The following is a 20,489-nucleotide window of genomic DNA, read 5'->3' on the forward strand; positions in this document are numbered from 1 at the left end:
CTGGAAAAGACCCCGATGCTGGGAAAGATTGAAGGCAGGAGGGGAAGGGGACAGCAGAGGATGAGATGGTTGGATGGCATCACTGACTCGATAGACATGAATTTAAGCAAGCTGCAGGAGTTGGGGATGGAGAGGGAAGCTTGGCGTGCTGCAATCCATGGGGTCACAAAGAGTCAGACATGACTGAATGACTGAACTGAACTGAGGGATGTTGGAGGTCTCCTGAGGATGATCTCATTTCTTATCCTAATCTCTTATTTCTTAATCAGCACACTTTTCCTTTCTATTAGGTAAATTGTGGGTTGGACCTCTCCTCTCTCTGGATTCAATTTTCTCTACAAAACAGGATATAAAAATTCTTCTAACTTTCTGACATATAGAAATCCTAGTTTCCAGTACTGGTATCTGTTTTATTAATGGTATCATATGCTTTTGCTCCTTTTAAAGGAGCAAAAGGGAATGAGTGGTAAATGTACAGGGCTCAGAGTACCACCTGAATAAAGTGTTTACAATTTGTTTAAAAATATCAATATGCAAAAAAAATAAATAAAATTAAAAAATAAAAATATCAATATGCAAATAAATATATAAAGAATTTTCTATCAGTTATTTTGACTATTGGTATAAATAATAATATACCATTATAGAAGTTTATGTTCTGTGAAGGAATATGTATGTCATTTAACACCTAAAGTGATCTCAGAATTACTATGTTCAATGGATGATAGAATATATGAGGTAATAATTACATATTAATAATTATGCCAAAAATTGTAATAATACCCTAGTTCTAGTGAATGAGATTTTTTTTTTAATGTATCTGTGTTTGGGAAAGAGTCATATCTTTCTTTGTACTGAAAACTGTTAAAAATTGGTAATTTATATTCCAGTTGATGTCTTATTTATAGTAGCAAGTTAGATTACAGGTGAAGTTTATATAAAGTGAATAAAACTGCTATAAAACAAATTTTACTTTTCCTTAATAATATGCATATTAAGTATTATTTAAACATAATTATAAAGGAAATTTAGTACATATTAATGTTAACTTTTGAATATACAGTATTTGCAGAGTAACAGTTGTTGCATATAAAAAACTAGATTTAATTACAAATATTTCATATTATAATTGTCTTTAATTTTTGCTATAAAATGGAAAAAACAGACTATAATTCAAAGCAGTTTTTCATAAAAAGATTCATGTCTAAAGGTAAAATGTCCAAAATAGTTTCTTTCAAATATATGATGAATGTTTAAAGAAAATGTGTAAAACCATAAGTCAGTGAACAGAAAATAAACTATATAGTTTTGACATAAAAGCACATACCTGGACCACAGGATTCACAGAGGATTTCAGACATGGTATAATACTTTAAAGGTAAAAAACACTGAGTTTTCGTTTTCATGGTCCCACTGAGTATAGATACCAAATTTTCTTTTATGAGAGACTTTTGTGAGCTTGCTAAAAAGGTGTTAGTGCCAAAAACTTAGCGCATCTCTTTCTTTCATAAAACATGAAGTCCTAAATTTAAAAAATGCAGAGAAGAATATTCAGAAGCAAAACATGTATAATTCTCTGGTACAGAAATTCTATGGGATCTGATAAAACACTAATATAGCTGTTAAACAAGAAAAATTAACTATAAACAATAAATCAGGTGAAGTCTATGGCTGCATAAGTGTACCTCCAGCCTTCTATTTTAATATCAGTTACGCCCTATAATTCATTCATCTGTTGATACCTGCATGAATTTAATTACTCTTTGGTAATTTCTCTATGTGGCTTCCTGGGTGGCATGGTGGTAAGGAATCTGCCTACAAATGTAGGAGACTCAGGTTTGATCCCTAGGTTGGGAAGATCTCCCGGAGTAGGAGATCGCACCCCACCCCATTGTTCTTGCCTGGAAAATCCCATGGGCAGAGGAGCCTGGGAGGCTAGAGTCCACAGAATCACAAAAAGTTGAACATGACTGAGCATGCACATGCAATTTCTCTACATTTCACTTTTTATAGTCTCCGTTAAATCTTCTTTCAGTTTTTCTTCCCCAATTTTTTGTAGTTCTTCTCTTGCAGTATAACTTGTGATGAGCGTTGCATATATAATTTTTAGATTTTTTTTCCCATAAAAATGATGGCCATCTAAAGAGTCAGAATGCACCTTAGAAGTTTTTGTGTCAGTTTCATGATTTGTCTTCCAAATTTAATTACTATGTTTTCCAGGTTGTTCAAGTCCATCAGTGTCTATGTAGAACTCCCTTCCCTATAACTTTAGCCAAATCCTATGAAATTTATTTCTCTCACATCTATTATTTTTCTTTGTTCCTTTAATAGAAATAATTTAATACTTGTTGCAAGTCACTAGTAATTATACTATTGTAATTTTACCCCTCAAATTCATTGTTCACATAGACAACAGGATTTATATTTCTAAAATTTGGATTTATAGCTATTTTATTTATGCCTATTTCAGTTCAGTTTAGTTCAGTCGCTCAGTCGTGTCTGACTCTTTGCGACCCCATGAACCGCAACCCAGCACACTAGGTCTCCCTGTCCATCACCAACTCCCGGAGTCCACCCAAACCCATGTCCATCGAGTCGGTGATGCCATCCAACCATCTCATCCTCTGTTGTCCCCTTCTCCTCCTGCCTTCAATCTTTCCGAGCATCAGGGTCTTTTCCAGTGAGTCAGCTCTTTGCATCAGGTGGACAAAGTATTGGAGTTTCAGCTTCAACATCAGTCCTTCCAGTGAACACCCAGGACTGATCTCCTTTAAGATGGACTGGTTAGATCTCCTTGCAGTCCAAGGGACTCTCAAGAGTCTTCTCCAACACCATAGTTCAAAAGCATCAATTCTTCGGCACTCAGCTTTCTTTATAGTCCAACTCTCATATCCATACATGACCACTGAAGAAACCATAGCCTTGACTAGACGGACTTTTGTTGGCAAAGTAATGTCTCTGCTTTTTAATATGCTGTCTAGGTTGGTCATAACTTTCCTTCCAAGGAGTAAGCGACTTTTAATTTCATGGCTGCAGTCACCATCTGCAGTGATTTTGGAGCCCAGAAAAATAAAGTCAGCCTATTTAAATAATAGCCTATTATGCCTATTTAAAACCAGTCAATTAACAAAACCATTTTCAATGAATTACCAATCTGTAGAAAGTGTTGCTTAATCCTTAAAAGTCTTTTAGAGGCAGGTTAGCTCACATCTTAATCATACCACTGGATTTCCCTGGTGGTGGTGTTCAGTCGATTAGTCATGTCTGTCTCTTTGCAACCCCATGGACTGCAGCTTGCCATGTTTCCCTGTCCTTCACCATCTCCCGGAGCTTGTTCAAACTCATGTCCATTGAGTCATTAAGGGTAAAAATTATTACTCTGTCTCAGATATCTTTAATTTTGACTGGATATAGAATCATACAAAACTTCTGATTCTGAAATTCTGATTTAATTGAACTCAGGGTATGATTTGGTACTTGGAGTTTCGGAAATTTTTCTAGGTGATTTAATGTGAAGACAAGTTCAGAGTCATTGCTCTATCCCATGTATTTCCTCTCAATTTGCACTTTTATCTAATTGCTTAATTGACAATATACTCTTGTTGCAGATTACAATTTACACTAGATTATTTAATAGTGAGTCAAGAGGAATTTGCCCTATTTCACTGAATTTATGCCATTTTAAGCCCTTATTTAAAGTATTCCTCAAAGCATGAATTTTAATTTTTTTTTTTAATACAAACCCCAAAGACCAGGGCCTCTCCTTAATACATAAAGCCCATATATTGACATATGAAATTGAGTTTACTTTCCAGAGAAAGCTAGTCACCTATGAATCCACAGTATCAGGATAAAATGAAATATCAGAGCAAGGATAAAATGTCACCCCTTTGAATAAAATCTGTGAGTTTAAGATCACTTTTAAAATGTGAAATTTAGTAAGTAATTTCAGAATGATACTAGAAAAATCACCTATACTGAAGTTCAGCAAGAATAAACTTACTATGAGGAAACATGCGCCAAGTATCACAGCTTTCATTTTCACATCAATGTCTGAAGAGAACTGAATGTCAAAGTTACTGTAGCTTGTGAATATTTCTCTCACAATTCCAGTAAACTGCTTAGAAATCTTGCCAACCACATTTTTTCCATCAAGAGCTTTAATCTAGATTGGAAGAAAAGAAGAAAGTCTTAAAGAATTCTAGAAAATAAAAATAAAACTACCTGTAAACTTGGAATATAACAAATACTGTATTAACCTTATGGGACATAACAAACTTTAAAAATTATATCACTTATTAGATGCATATAGATTCATATATATATATATATATATACACACACACACAGATAATTGAGAAAACTGTTTCTTTGCTATAAAGAATTTATATGAAAGTAGCTTTGCTAAAATATTTTAATATTTTTTATTTTACATTAAGACAGACAGTAATAAATGAGTTGGAATTGATCCCAAATAAAAGTTAAACAAGAAAAGATACAGCCATAAAGTGAGTGAAATGTTTCTTTGATGAAATTTCTAGAAGCCATCAGGAAGGTCGTACATGAAATTCCCATCTGAATTGAGTTTTAAGACAGAGACAAAGAGTTGACTTAGGCTAAGTCTTTAAACATGATGCGAGGCCCCATTATCGCCCACTGTCAGTAGGAAAATGTGAAATGCCAAGAGCCTGCAAAAGAGGACTGGGAATTTTGATTGAAGTAAAGTAACCAATAAGTAACTTGATGGGATCATGAATGCCTTATTGCAAAATTCAGAATCAAATGGAAGGAAATAGGGGAAACCACTAGACCATTCAGATATGACCTAAATCAAAACCCTTATGATAATACAGTGGAAGTGACAAATAGATTCAAGGGATTAGATATGACAGAGTGCCAAAAGATCTATGGACAGAGATTTGTGACATTGTAGGGGAGGTGGTTATTAAGACCATCCCCAAGAAAAAGAAATGCAAAAAGGCAAGATGATCTATGGACAGAGATTTGTGACATTGTAAAGGAGGTGGTGATCAAGACCATCCCCAAGAAAAAGAAATGCAAAAAGGCAAGATGGTTGTCTGAGGAAGCCTTACAAATAGCTGAGAAAAGAAGAGAAATGAAAGGCAAAGAAGAAAAGGAAAGATATAGTCATCTGAAGGCAAAGTTCAAAGAATAGCAAGGAGAGATAAGAAAGCCTACCTCAGTGATCAGTGCAAAGAAAGAGAGGAAAACTATAGAATGGGAAAGACTAGAGATCTCTTCAAGAAAATTAGAGATACCAAGGGAACATTTCATGCAAAGAAGGGCTCAATAAAGGACAGAAATGGTAGGGACCTAACAGAAGCAGAAGATATTAAGAAAAGGTGACAAGAATACACAGAAGAACTATGCAAAAAAGATCTTAATGACCCAGATAACCATGATGGGGTGATTACTCACCTAGAGCCAGATATCCTGGAATGTGAAGTCAAGTGGGCCTTAGGAAGCATCACTACAAACAAAGGTAGTGGAGGTGATGGAATTCCAGTTGAGCTATTTCAAATCCTAAAAGATGATGCTGTGAAAGTGCTACACTCAATATGCCAGCAGATTTGGGAAACTCAGCAGTGGCCACAAGACTAGAAAAGGTCAGTTTTCATTCCAATCCCAAAGAAGGGCAATGCCAAAGAATGTTCAGACTACGGCACTATTGCACTCCTCTCACACGCTAGCAAAAATAATACTCAAAATTCTCCAAGCCAGGCTTCAACAGTACATGAACCCAGAACTTCCAGATGTTCAAGCTGGATATAGAAAGGCAGAGGATACAGAGATCAAATTGACAGCATTTGTCAGATCATAGAAAAATCAAGAGAATTCCAGAAAAACTTCTATTTTGCCTTATTGACAATGCCAAAGACTTTGAGTGTGTGGATCACAACAAACTGTGGGAAATTCTTCAAGAGATGGGAATACCAGACCATGTTTCCTGTCTCCGGCGAAATCTGTATATAGCTAAGAAGCAACAGTTAGAACCGGACATGGAACAATGGACTGGTTCCAAATTGGGAAAGGAGTACATCAAGGCTGTAAATTGTCACCCTGCTTATTTAATTTATATGCTGAGTACATTATGTGAAATGCTGGGCTGGATGAAGCACAAGCTGAAATCAAGATTGCCAGAAGAAATATCAATAACCTCAGATATGCTGATGACACCACCCTTATGGCAGAAAGCGAAGAGGAATTAAAGAGCCTCTTGATGAAAGTGAAAGAGGAGAGTGAAAAAACTGGCTTAAAACTCAGCATTCAGAAAACGAAGATCATGTCAGCTGGTCCCATCTCTTCATGGCAAATAGATGTGGAAACAGTGACAGATTTTATTTTGGGGGGCTCCAGAATCACTGCAGATGGTGACTGCAGCCATGAAATTAAAAGACAATTGCTCCTAGGAAGAAAAGCTTTGGCCAACCTAGACAGCATATTAAAAAGCAGAGACATTACTTTGACAACAAAGGTCCGTCTAGTCAAACATAGTTTTTCCAGTAGTCATGTATGGATGTGAGAGTTGGACCACAAAGAAAGCTGAGCACCAAAGAATTGATGCTTTTGCACTGTAGTTTTGGAGAAGACTCCTGAGAGTCACTTGCACTACAAGGAAATCCCACCAGTCAATCCTAAAGGAAATCAGTCCTGAATATTCATTGGAAAGACTGATACTGAAGCTGAAGCTCCAGTACTTTAGCCACCTGATGTGAAGAACTGCTTCATTGGAAAAGACCCTGATGCTGGGAAAGATTAAAGGCAGGGGGAGAAAGGGAGGACAGAGGGTGAGATTGGTTGGATGGCTTCAATGACTCGATGGACATGAATTCTGAGCAAGCTGCTAGAGTTGGTGATGGACAAGGAGGCCTGAGGTGCTGCAGTCCATGGGGTCCCAAAAAGTAGGACTTGACTGAGCGACTGAACTGAACTGAACTGTGTTGCTCCCGCTCAAAGCTTGGAATAAGTCTGGACAACAGGAGGGGATGGGGGACAACAAAAGCGGAAGTGTATGAAACAAAGAAGCTCAATAAAAATTTTTTACTTTTACAGTTCGAGGAAAGCCAAGGGCCATGGTAGAGAATTGAACAGCTTGTTGCCACAGAAATGCACCTCACCAAGAGGGCATATAGTACACTTGCCAGGGTATATATAGGAAGAGCTGTGTCAAACCAGGAAGAGAAATGTCCTTTTCAAATATGCACAAGCTACCGTGTGTGCTGGCGTAACCTTTGAAGCTCTAACTCAGGCTGGGACCAGTTCCATAACATGGGACCACTGAAGTGTTTTATTTGGATATGGTTGGTTAAGTTCTCTAAAAATCTGTATTAAACTTCTGATATGAACACTGTGATAACATGAAGTTGTCGTTTAGTTGCTAAGTCGTGTCTGACTCCTTTGACCCCATGAACCCTGCCAGGCTCCTCTCTTCCGTGGGATTTCCCAGGCAAGGATATTGGAGTGGGTTGCCATGCCCTCCTCCAGGAGATCTTCTTGACACAGGGATCAAACCTGCATTTTCTGCTTTGCAGGCAGATTCTTTACTGCTGAGCAACTGAGGAATTCTGATAGCCTGAATTACTGTTCGTCAAATAGTCATTTCAGTGCCTTCCCTCTGTAAACCCAGTATGCTTCCGTGCACATTGAAATTAGGACTTGACCATGTTCCTTGTTTAACCAATGGAGGGTTAATGGATGTGACACCAGCGAAGACCTCAGACATGGCTGAATGGTTTGATCTTGGTCCTGCTCTCCAGTGATCAGCCACTAGAAAAGCATGATCCAGGCAGCTGGTATTGCAGCAGCTCTAGAATGAACATATTTGGAACAGACCTGAAGCCAACTTACAGCCAAAATTAGGGCCATCTGTCTGAGCCTAGGTATATACCCCAGACCCTTAGCCCTGAGAATAAATGCCTATTTTTAAGTCAGTTAACTTTAAGGGTTATATGTTACATAACATTATTGTGACAAAACATTAACACAAATCTCTTGCACACCTTCATTTCTTAATCTGCTAGTAGCTGTCATTTAAGCATATGTATCTTGTAAAGAAATCTTTGTTTAAAATTTATTTTTGAAATATTTGAAAATTTTGAAAACACAGAAAATAACTTACCTGCCACCAAAATCTTACTATTAGATATTAACATTTCCCCTTCTTGATTCCTGTAGCAGGAAATTTTAAACTCTACCAAGATTCATGTAAAAAATAAAAATACAATATTTTTGAATGAAAAACATCAGAAATATGAATAATGACCTCCAGCTGGAAAGTTATTAGGACCAGACAACTTTTAGCTAAATTCTAGATAAACTTCTAAGAAGAGAAAATTTTTATCATAAAGTTATTTCAACCCTGAAGTTATTCTTTAGTATTTGTGACATAAGAAGAAATACATATTTAGTTGTTTTTTTTTTTTTTTTTCCCTGGTTCCTGACATGGAGCTCTAGAACCCTTGTAATTTTCTGATTGATAGGGATTATAGGAGAGTCTTTTGTCATAATATGTGTTCTTTGTCCCAAGTTCTTGGCATACATTTGCTAAAACTTTTGGAATCTTCTGAGGAATAAAAGTTTTCTAGGCTAACGAGATGATTGGTGGCTGTGGGCCCTGAAAAGTGAAAGTGCAAGTTGCTTAGTCATGTCCGACTCTTTGTGATCCCATGGACTACACAGTCCACGGAATTCTCCAGGCCAGAATACTGGAGTGGGTAGTCATTCCCTTCTCCAAAGGATCTTCCCAATCCAGGGTTTGAACCCATTCTTTACCAGCTGAGCCACCAGGGCAGTCCAAGAATACTGGAGTGAGTAGCCTATCCCTTCTGCAGCAGACCTTTCAGACCCAGGAATTGAACAAGGGTCACCTGCATTGCAGGCAGATTCTTTACCAGCTGAGCTGGGGTTTGGTCACCAGAAAGTCCAAGCAATAATTAGAAATTTGGCACCCTGAACTCCTGCCTTGACCTTTGGGGAGGAGACAGGAGCGAGAGATTGATTTATCCATCAGTGACCAGTGATCCTATAAATCATGCTTCTGTAGTGAAGCCTTCATAAATGCTCAGTAAACAGTTGAGTACTGGAGACCTTCCAGGCTGGGGAACACACCCCCGGGCTGGGAGGCTGACACAGCGCAGCTCCACGGGGGTGAAAGCGCCTGTGCGGAGGACCCTCCAGACTGGAGACCTTCCAGGCTGGGGACGACACCCCTGTGCGGGGGACCCCTCCAGACCGTGCCCGTGTACTACTTCATCCTCCTGCTCATCTGTGTCTCACAATATCCTTTATAAAAACCGTTAAGCATGAGTAAAATATGTTCCTAGTGCTGTGATTATCCTACCAAAATATTGAACCTGAGGAGGGAATTGTGGGTATCCCTGATTGATGGCTAGTAGGTCAGAAGTACAGTAGGTTTGAGACTTGTAAATAGCATCTGAGGTCATTGTGGGATCTACATCAACTCCAGTTAGCTAGTGTCAGAATTGAATTAAGTTGCACACCTAACTGGGGTCCAGAGAATAGGATAACTATTTCATGTGAGAGAAAAAAGCACATACATTTGGTATCAGATATATGGATAAAAAATCGAATTATGGTATATTATATTTGAATTAAATTTATAAATCCATAAATTTAATACCAGTATTTGATAAATATATTCTAAAAAGAAAATTGTAAATCACTTATTAATATAATGTAAATATAAATAAAAATCCAAATAGAACATTAGCACATAAACCTAGCAAACAATGCACTGTAATAAAGTGTAAAATACTTTAAAAATTATAAATTATAAGCAAATGATCACATCAATGATTGTGAAAGATATTTTATTACTTACTAATACAATGTATAACATTTAGTACAGTCATGGCATACAAAGTCTTTACAATTTAATGCTCATAACAACCTTGCAAAGTATGTGCTATGTTAAGCAACATAGGGATAGTAAAATGGTATGAAAGATCATAGCAATATATTTCTAAAGTATAATATTTTTCACTGTTTCAACTGAAGTAATCAAATTGATAGTTATTGTTTTACTGTAATCATCATTGGAATTTTTGACCTGTAGGAAGGCTGGAAAAAAAATGAGCCAATTGCTATAGAAGCATTAGAAGAGCTACCATAATGTCATTTGAAATGTGATGTTATACCTAAGAAAGTTAAATAAAGCAGAAACACCTATGTTTAATATTATAATATAGTCATACAACTGGATAAAAAATAAAAATAAATAGCTTTTCTCACAATTAATAATAGCACTTATTTTTAACAGTGATAATGGTATAAATTACAAATAAACTTAATAAAACACAAAGTTTCTATATGAAGAAACCTATATATTCTTATGAAAAATATAAAACAAGATATGAGTGAATACTTCTTGGATGGAGCAGGTTTAGCATCATAAATATGTTAATTTAAAAAATGATAAACAGATTTTAAAAAATCCTGATTAGATTCTAACTTATGAAAAATTAAATGACTTTAATATTCATGTGAAGGAAAATACTAGATATTAGCAAGAAAATACTATCAAAGAAGAATATTGAGTGATCATTTTGGTATGACTTGAAAGAGGACATATTATGTCACCATAATTATATCATAAGGCACTACTGTAAAATCAGATTGTCAGGTCAGTACAACAGAGGAGTGAATCTAGAAATAGATTTTATTATATGTAGGAATTTAATGTTTGGTAAATTAATGTTTAATGTTTGCATGATATTTTAATTCAGCAAGGAAATAATAGTTTCCTTAATAACGTCTGATGACATGCTGTCTGGCCATTGAAACAAAATAAAGCTTGGGATTCTCCTGGTGGTCCAGTGGCTAAGACTCCACACTCTCAATGCAGGGGCACAGGTTGATCCCTGGTCAGGAAATATGCCACAACTAAGAGTTCGCATGCCACAACTGAAGATTCTGCATGTTGTAGATAAAGCCCTGGCACAGCCAAATAAGTAAATAAGAATTAAAACTGCAGGAAAATAAAGTTTGCTCCTATATGGTACTAATAGATATAAAATTTCTATATGGGCTTCCCGGGTGGCGCTAGTGGTAAAGAATCCACCCGCCAATGCAGGAGAGGTAAGACACGCGGGGTTGATCCCTGGGTTGGGAAGATCTCCTGGACGAGAGCATGGCAATCCATCCAGTGCTCCTGCCCGGAGAATTCCATAGCGTCACAAAGAGCTGGACACAACCGAGTAACTAAGTACAACACACACACACACACACACACACACACACGGTACAACACTCCTTGAAAACTATTTATAATCAGCAGACAAATCGAGAAACCTGTATGCAGGTCAGGAAGCAACAGTTAGAACTGGACATGGAACAACAGACTGGTTCCAAATCAGGGAAGAAGTATGTCGAGGCTGTATATTGTCACCCTGCTTATTTAATTTATATGCAGAGTACATCATGAGAAATGTTGGGCTGGTGGAAGCACAAGCTGGAATCAAGATTGCCGGGAGAAATATCAATAACCTCAGATATGCAGATGACACGACGCTTAAGGCAGAAAGTGAAGGAGAACTAAAGAGCCTCTTGATGAAAGTGAAAGAGGAGAGTGAAAACGTTGGCTTAAAGCTCAACATTCAGAAAACTAAGATCATGGCATCCGGTCCCATCACTTCATGGCAAACAGATGGGGAAACAGTGGAAACAGTGTCAGACTTTATTTTTCTGGGCTCCAAAATCACTGCAGATGGTGACTGCAGCCATGAAATTAAAAGACGCTTACTCCTTGGAAGGAAAGCTGTGACCAACCTAGACAGCATATTAAAAAGCAGAGACATCACTTTGTCAACAGAAGTCCGTCTAGTCAAGGCTATGGTTTTTCCAGTGGTCATGTATGGATGTGAGAGTTGGACTATAAGGAAAGCTGAGCACAGAAGAATTGATGCTTTTGAACTGTGGTATTGGATAAGACTCTTGAGAGTCCCTTGGACTGCAAGGAGATCCAACCAGTCCATCCTAAAGGAGATCAGTCCTGGGTGTTCATTGGAAGGACTGATGCTGAAGCTGAAACTCCCATACTTTGGCCACCTGATGGGAAGAGCTGACTCATTTGAAAAGACCCTGATGCTGGGAAAGATTGAGGGCAGGAGGAGAAGGGGACGACAGAGGATGAGATGGTTGGATGGCATCACCGACTCGATGGACGTGAGTTTGAGTAAACTCCAGGAGTTGGTGATGGACAGGGAGGCCTGGCGTGCTGCAGTTCATGGGGTCGCAAAGAGTCGGACACGACTGAGCGACTGAACTGAACTGAGCTGATACAGAAATTATTTTTATAAACTGACAAAAAATAAACCATTCAATAGACAAACAGACATTAATAAACAAAGCAATAAGAGCAAATGCAAGTAGCCAGTAAACCTAGAGTAAAATGCTCAAAATCCCTAATGATCAGGGATTGTTGTTCAGTCACTAAGTCATGTCCAGCTCTTTGCAATCCCATAGACTACTGCACGCCAGGTTTCCCTATCCTTCACTGTCTCTCAGTTTCCTCAAATAAGGCCCTGAATAGGTGATGCCATCCTAATCCTCTGTCGTCCCCTTTTCCTCTTGCACTCAATCTTTCCCAGCATCAAGGTCTTTTCCAATGGGTCAGCTCTTTGCATTAGGTGGCCAAAGTATTCGAGCTTCAGCATCAGTTCTTCTAATGAATCTTCAGGGTTGATTTCCTTTAGGATTGACCAACTTAATGGACATGAGTTTGAGCAAACTCTGAGAGATAGTGAAGGACAGGGAAGCATCTTGGTGTGCTATAGTCCGTAGGGTCGCAAAAAGTCAGACACAACTTAGTGACTGAACAACAATGACCGATATGTGCACACACGCGAGTGTGTGTGTGTTTGCATGAACATAATGCCTTTAAAAGAGCTTTACAAAATCTCTTTATGTTATGTGTGTTTTCTTAGAATTATCCATCTGTTAGTAGACTCTGATGTCTCTTAGGGGAATGATTCATCTTCATATAGTCAGAGTCTAACAGACGAATTAAAAGCTATGTGACTAGGGAAGCCAGCCAGATAATGTAAAAGAAAGATACTGGATAGTGGGAAATCTTAGGAAGTCAGGGGACAGCGATAGAATTCCCATATCTTATCATAAGGAGGCAACCCTGCTTGGTGTTAGGAGAATTTTGCCCCTTCTATGGAAATGAGTGATTTCAGCTTATGATCAGTTTCAGATTTTATGATTTTCCAAGAAAATCATGACATTAGGTTATAAAATATCTCAACCTTCTGCAACTAAATACTTTGGACTATGGGACTAGGCCTCATCTGTTTGGAAAATTTGCTGTGATGAAATTCTTCTATGTGGTAAATACATGGGTATATTATGGTTTATAGAGATCAGTTTAATACAAAGAAAGATAAAGGAGAGACTATAAAAAGCATAATTGGGTAGTATAACTTACATTATCTTTGTTCTGATACTCTTTGCATAATTGGGCTTTTTACAGGAACCCAGAGATTTTAGAGCTTCTGAAGAGGACTTAGGGCATTGGCAGCCTGTGTTTCAGACTGAGAAAGGAACATTTTTTATTGAAATCAGATTTTGAAGACAACATTAGCATTTTCACTTGTATGGATAATACATAGTACCTCCATTAGAAAACACCCTGTTTAAGTGTTAGATATTTTGCTTATATTTATTTGACTATAAGTTTCTTCTCTTTTTTCACATTTAGAATCATGATGTTTAATAAGAGCAAAATCCCCCTTTCTAGCCCAAGTTAAATAAATAAGCACATTACCTTCCTCTTGAGATCAGTATACAAATATTTATTAATATGTTTGTAATATTATGATATTCTTATGAGCCAATGTTACAAAATTTATCACATCTCTTACCTCAAAATCAGTATCTCCACAACAGCTGCACATACAACATGGACCAATAATTTTTAGTACATCCTTTCTATCCTCATTTTGAATTCTAAACTTTGGCAGAAATGGATGCCTTATCTGAGTAACATATCCTATTGGTACACCAGGAGGAGCATCGATTTCTATCTGAAAAAGTAAAAGAATAAATGTAATATGTCATTATCATCATCATCACTATCATCAGATGTCTAATAAGAGCTCTCTCATCAGTACAGTCTTTATTTCCAAGTCTACTGAGGTGTGATTAACCGCTGAATTGTAATACATCTAAGGCACACTGTGTGATGATGATATACATGTAAACTGTGAACTGACCGCCACTCTCAGTTAACACCGCCGTCACCTCACACAGCCACTTGTTTTGGTGTCAGTAATGGGGTTTACTCCTTGCAGATTTCAAGTACACAGTATACAGTTGACCCTTGAACAAAGCAGGAGTTAGGGGCACTGACTCCCCTGACCCTCACCTCAACCTCCCCACCCCTATCCTGCACAGTCAAACATCTGCCTTTGCAGGCTGGCCGTCCATATCCAAGGTTCTTCATCTAAGGATTCAACCAGTCACAGGTTAGGTAGTGCTGCAGCATGTGCTTATTCAAAGAGATCCATCTGAGGAGCCTGGCGGGCTGCAGTCCATGGGGCCGCTGAGAGTCGGACCCGACTGAGCGACTTCACTTTCACTTTTCACTTCCATGCACTGGAGAAGGAAATGGCAACCCACTCCAGTGTTCTTGCCTGGAGAGTCCCGGGGACGGGGGAGCCTGGTGGGCTGCCGTCTGTGGGGTCTCACAGAGTCGGACACGACTGAAGCGACTCAGCAGCAGCGGCAGCGTGTGTAAATGGCCCAGTGAAGTTCAAACCCTGGTTGTTCAAAGGTCAGCTCTAATACTGTTAACTATAGTCATCATGATACACATCAGAGGTCTACAGCTTATTTATCTTATAACTGGAAACTTGTACTGATGACCAAAATCTCCCCATTTCCCTCACCCCCGAGTTCCTTGCAACCACCATTTTAATCTATTTATAGGAGTTAATTTTTTTTTCACATTTAAGTGATAACCACACTGTATTTGTGTTTCTCTGTCTGATTTGTTTCATGTAGTATAACACCATCCAGATATATACATATTATCACAAAGGCAGGATTTTTTCCCCCATTTTTGGCTGAATAATATTCAATTGTGTGTATATGTACAGATGTGTATATAAATGTGACCTCTCTATATAGATATAGATCTATATATATGTGATCTAGATCTATATCACATATAGATCTATATGTGATCTGTTTACATACACACACACACACACACACACACATACTTAATCCATTCATCTGTCAATAAACACTTAGGTTGTCTCCATGTCTTTACTGTTATGAATAATGCTGTAATTAACATGGAATGCAGATATCTTTGAAAACCTGATTTAATATCTGTTGGATATATACACAAAAGTAGTATTAGTAGATCTTAGAATTGTCCTTTTTTCAGTTATCTGAGGAAACTCCATACTGTTTTCTATAACGGCAATTTGCGTTGCTAACAAGAGCACACAAAGTTTCCCTTTTCTTCTCATCCTTACCAATTTGTATTTCTTGTCTTTTAAAAAAGAGCTGTTCAAACAAGTGTGATGTGGTTTTGATTTGCATTTCTGATGATTAATTATATGAGCACCTTTTCATATATGGGTTGGCCATTTGTATGTCTTTGTTGACAAAATATCTAGGTCCTTTGCTCACTTTGTAAGGGCAAGATACTGTTTTATAAACACTTAATTCACACTATATTCTTAGAAGGTTGGTTCTATTATTCCTATTTATAGAGATAACTTAAGGAATAGGGAGGTTAATTAACTTATATCCGATTCCCCAGCTGCAAAGTGGAAGAGATAAGATACCAACTTGGGGAGGTTGCATACACAGTCTTCACTGTGAAGCACTGCTCTGCTGGTCTTACATATTTTAAAATATCTGTACCTACAAAAAATGTCTAAAGTATCCAGAACTCTTTCTTTAAACGCATTTAAAAACAGTAGTTTAGATATATGGACAGAGCCCTGATCACTGGGGCAGTTTTCAAAGATAAGGGGCAATAGTGCTAGGATGGAAAGAAAACGAGGCCTAGAGTCTTCATTGTGCTGTACAGTTGGGCCACTATGAGAGTATCCCAGTATGCTCATCGTAACTAAGGGCTTCCTAGGGATGTTTTAGATCAATAATATATTGTATGTTAATGAGCTCTATAGATTGTAGAGCATATTCCATCAAATTCTGGTTTCCTCAGATACTCTTATTATAGATATTATACTTAATAAATGTATGTGGAATGTCATTCCTAAATGACATGGAAAAAAAATAATACAGTATGGACTTCGGTTATCTTTTCAAAATAAGTACAATATTAGACATAAATCTCTGTGTGCCCGTGTCTCTGTCTGCTCTGCTCTCATGGATCACCGAGTGGCCCAGGCAGTGCTAACCTCAGACCAGTGGAGACATAAGCAAAGGGCGACTTCCTATAAGCACTCTGTGACCTGGCACCTCCCCGAGATCCTTGTTATCTGTCAGAGGGCTGTCAAATACTATGAAAAACAAAAACAAAAACAAAAACACCTTGTCTTTGCGGATTGAAGGTGCTCAAACTTCCATAGCCCTATTACACGGACTCAAAGGTATAGTGTTGTTCAGTTGCTAAGTCCATATTCCATCAAATAAGTCCATCAAAGTCCAACTCTTTGCAACACCATAAACTGCAGCATGCCAGGCTTCCCTGTCTTTCACTGTCCCCCAGATTTGCTCAAACTCATGCCCACTGAGTTGCTGATGCCCTCCAACCTTCTGATTTTCTATCACCACCTTCTCCCCCTACCCTCAATGTTTCCCAACATCAGGGTCTTTTCTAATGAGTTGGCTCTTTGCATCAGATGGCCAAAGTATTGGAGCTTCAACTTCAGCATCTTTCCTTCCAATGAATAGTCAGGGTTGATTTCCTTTAGGATTAACTGGTTTGATCTTGCTGTTCAAGGAACTCTCAAGAGTCTGCACCAACACCACAGTTCAAAAGCATCAGTTCTTAGGCGCTCAGCTTTCTTTATGGTCCAACTCTGACATCTGTACATTACTACTGGAAAAGCCATAGCTTTGTACAGATGTATGTCAGCAAAGTGATGTCTCTGCTTTTTAATACACTGTCTATGTTTGTAATAGCTTTTCTTCCAAGGAACAAGTGTCTTTTAATTTCATGGCTGCAGTCACCATCTGCAGTGATTTTGGAGCTCAAAAAATAAAGTCTGTCACTGTTTCCACATTTTCCCCATCTATTTGCCATGAAGTGATAGGACTAGATGCCATGGTCTTCATTTTTTGAATGTTGAGTTTTAAGCCAGCTTTTTCACTCTCCTCTTTCACTTTCATCAAGAGGCTCTTTAGTTCTTCTTCACTTTCTGCCATATGGGCGGTATTACCTACCTATCTAAGGTTGCTGATATTTCTCCCAGCACTATTGATTCCAGCCTGTGCTTCTTCCAGCCCAGCATTTCTCATGGTGTACTCTGCACGTAAGTTAAATAAGCAGGGTGACAATATACAGCCTTGGCGTACTCCTTTCCCAATTTGGAAGCAGTCTGTTGTTCCATGTGCAGTTCTAACTGTTGCTTCTTGTCTTGCATAGAGATGTCTCAGGAAATGGGTAAGGTAGTGTGGTATTCCCATCTCTTTAAGAGTTTTCCAGTTAGTTGTGATCAACACAGGGAAAGGCTTTAGCATAGTCAGTGAAGCAGAAATACATATTATTTTGGAATCCCTTTGCTTTTTCTATAATCCAGTGGATGTTAGCAATTTAATCTCTGGTTCTTCCGCCTTTTCTAAATCTAGCTTATACATCTGAAAGTTCTTGGTTCACAAAGTGCAGAAGACTCCCTTGAAGGAGTTTGAGCATTACCTTGCTAGCATGTGAAATGAGTGCAATTGTATGGTAGTTTGAACATTCTTTGGCATTGCCTTTTTTGAGACTGAAATGAAAACTGACCTTTTCCAGTCCTGTGGCCACTGCTGAGTTTTCCAAATTTGCTGGCATATTGAGTGCAGCACTTTAACAGCATCATCTTTTAGGATTTAAAATAACTCCACTGGAATTCCATCACCTCCTGGTGCTTTGTTCATAGTAATGCTTATTAAGAGCCACTTGACTTCATACTACAGGCTCCAGGTGAATGACCACACCACTGTGGTTATCTGGGTCATTAAGATTTTTTTTTTGTATAATTTTTCTGTATTCTTGCCAACTTTTCTTAATATCTTCTGCTTCTGTTAGGTCCTTGCTGTTTTTGTCTTTTATTGTGCCCGTCTTTGCATGAAATTTTCTCTTGGTAGTTCCAGTTTTCTTGAGGAAATCTCTCGTCTTTCCCATTCTATTGTTTTCCTCTATTTCTTTGCATTGTTCACTTAGGAAGTCTTTTTTGATCTCTCCTTGCTATTCTCTGGAACTCTGTATTTAGTTGGGCATATCTTTCCCTTTCTCTTTTGCCTTTCGCTTCTTTTCTTTTCTCAGCCATTTGTAAGGCCTCCTTGGACAACCACTTTGCCTCTTTGCGTTTCTCTTTCTTGGGGATGGTTTTGGTTATTTCCTCCTTTACAATGTTATGAACCTCTGTCAATAGTTCTTCATGCGCTCTGTCTGCCATATCTAATCCCTTGAATTTATTTATCATCTCCACTGTATAATCATAAGGAATTTGATTGCTGTCACACCCAAACGATATGGTGGTTTTCCCAAATGTATTACTTTTCCTCAAATGGAGAACTGAAAAACACAGGAATTGAAATATCTCAGAAGCTAGCTGTCTGTAGCGTGGGGAATTTTGAGATGAACACATCTGTTCTTTTCCTCACTCTTCTTTTCACTTGCCTCTGGAGTGGCATATGAAGATATTCTCTGTGGAACCCTCTTCTGGGTTTGGTCAGGCCCTCATGGTCACTTCAGCTGAGGGACTTGACAAAGACGCCCTACCTTCTCAGCTCTCCCTGAAGATCAGAAAGTCTAGTCCCTGAGATCTCTGATCTCACCCCCAGGGGGCACACTGCTCTGGAATATGGGGCTAATTGCTCAGTCTTTTCCACCTGCCTTCTTTCCTACAATTCACTCTCAAGCATAAACCAGTAGCTGGTGGACCACTTTTCCTTTAAATCTCATTTGATTCTATAGGTTCACTGAAAGGGTGAAAATTTTTGCTGACCTATTTTACAAAGTACTCTGTTAATTGCTTACTGACCTCCTGAAGGCAGCAGGGGATACAACAGCAGTTAAGTCTTAGTGGTCTCTCCAGAGTTATGACTTCGCGGCCTAGAAGATCAAGAATCCTCATGGTAAAAGGCCTAGAGGCCCCACAGGAGTATCGGGTACAGCAATCCGTATCCTCTACTGCAAAGTAAATCTTCTGTCCGAGGCTGTTCTTGATTTCATATTTGTTATTTGTCTTAATATGTACAATGACTGAAAACATAGAGGAAAAAACCATAATCATCATCATGTTAAAAATACAGACTAGACTAAAATATTTTTAGATATTACATTAGATGATATTTCATATTACATAGGGCAAGGTGTTTAGAGATGAACTAGCTTTAGGAAAAAGGGAAAGAGAGAAGGAGCAGTTTTAAGGTACTGGTAAATTAAGCAATCCGTGTGAGACACAGAGGATAAAACAGTATCCTCTGCTGCAGATGTATTCTCTATCAAAGACTGTTCTTAGTTTTATGTTTGTTATTGGTTTCGTTACTTATTATGACTAAAACCATGGAACAGGAAACCATAATCACCACTGCTAAAAGAATTTTAAATCTAAATATTTTAGACTTACATTTTTTAGACACTACTTTAGATTATATTTCTTGAATAGTGAGAAGGAAAAGGAAAAGTGTTCGGAGACGATCTAGGCAGAGGGAAAAAAAAGACAAAGAAAACTAGAAGGAAATGGTATTAAGATACTGAGAAATTCAGTATCTATGTAAGAGTATCTATGAGTATCTATGTGAGACACGGAAGAGAAAACAGCTCACATCTTCCTAATCCCATGGACCACGTCAGAAAGGGAGACTTTGCTGTGAGGGATGGTCACAGTCATGCTGAGTGTATGCAGAAAATGTCTACTTGTCCATGTATTCAACTAGAGAGGGGAATATAGGATGGTTGTTACATTTATGTGCCTTACAATATTATATTAAGTAAATGGGCTTAAGATTTTGTTTTATGAACGAGGCATCACTTGTCTTTCTGCACTGTGTGAGGAATGTATGAGAGGGCTTCCTCTCAATGAGCACATGTGAAAAGGGAGAAAGTGAAAATGGAAGGGGAGGTCGAACCCGCCCTGGTACCCTTGTTTATTTCAGCAGTCGTTGTTCAGAAGGGGGAGGTGGGATTAAACAAGGGGAAGAAGTGCTTGGCAACCAAGACTACAAGTCACAGGACATCTAGACCACTGGCCTCCTAAGTGCACCGTGTACCTTAGTGGGGGCTAATGTCTCTATGGGGGAAACAGAGGTGTTCT

At 38.2% G+C, this 20,489-nt stretch overlaps 1 protein-coding gene across 1 annotated transcript in view; it reads right to left on the reverse strand.

Annotated features, from left to right (window-relative positions):
- Positions 1-1,462: 1,462 nt before the first annotated feature.
- Positions 1,463-20,489, reverse strand: part of LOC122675847 (phospholipid scramblase 2-like) — a 43,512-nt gene continuing 24,485 nt past the window's right edge. Inside the window, exons 5-8 of the mRNA XM_043874989.1 lie at positions 19,215-19,435; positions 13,905-14,066; positions 4,004-4,165; positions 1,463-1,522 (exon numbers count right to left, since the gene is read on the reverse strand). Of these exons, the coding sequence (XP_043730924.1) occupies positions 1,463-1,522; positions 4,004-4,165; positions 13,905-14,066; positions 19,215-19,435 (605 nt within the window). The remainder of the gene's footprint in view (positions 1,523-4,003; positions 4,166-13,904; positions 14,067-19,214; positions 19,436-20,489) is intronic.

This window comes from Cervus elaphus, chromosome 19, assembly GCF_910594005.1.
Source record: "Cervus elaphus chromosome 19, mCerEla1.1, whole genome shotgun sequence".
In the NCBI taxonomy this organism is placed as follows: Eukaryota; Metazoa; Chordata; class Mammalia; order Artiodactyla; family Cervidae; genus Cervus; species Cervus elaphus.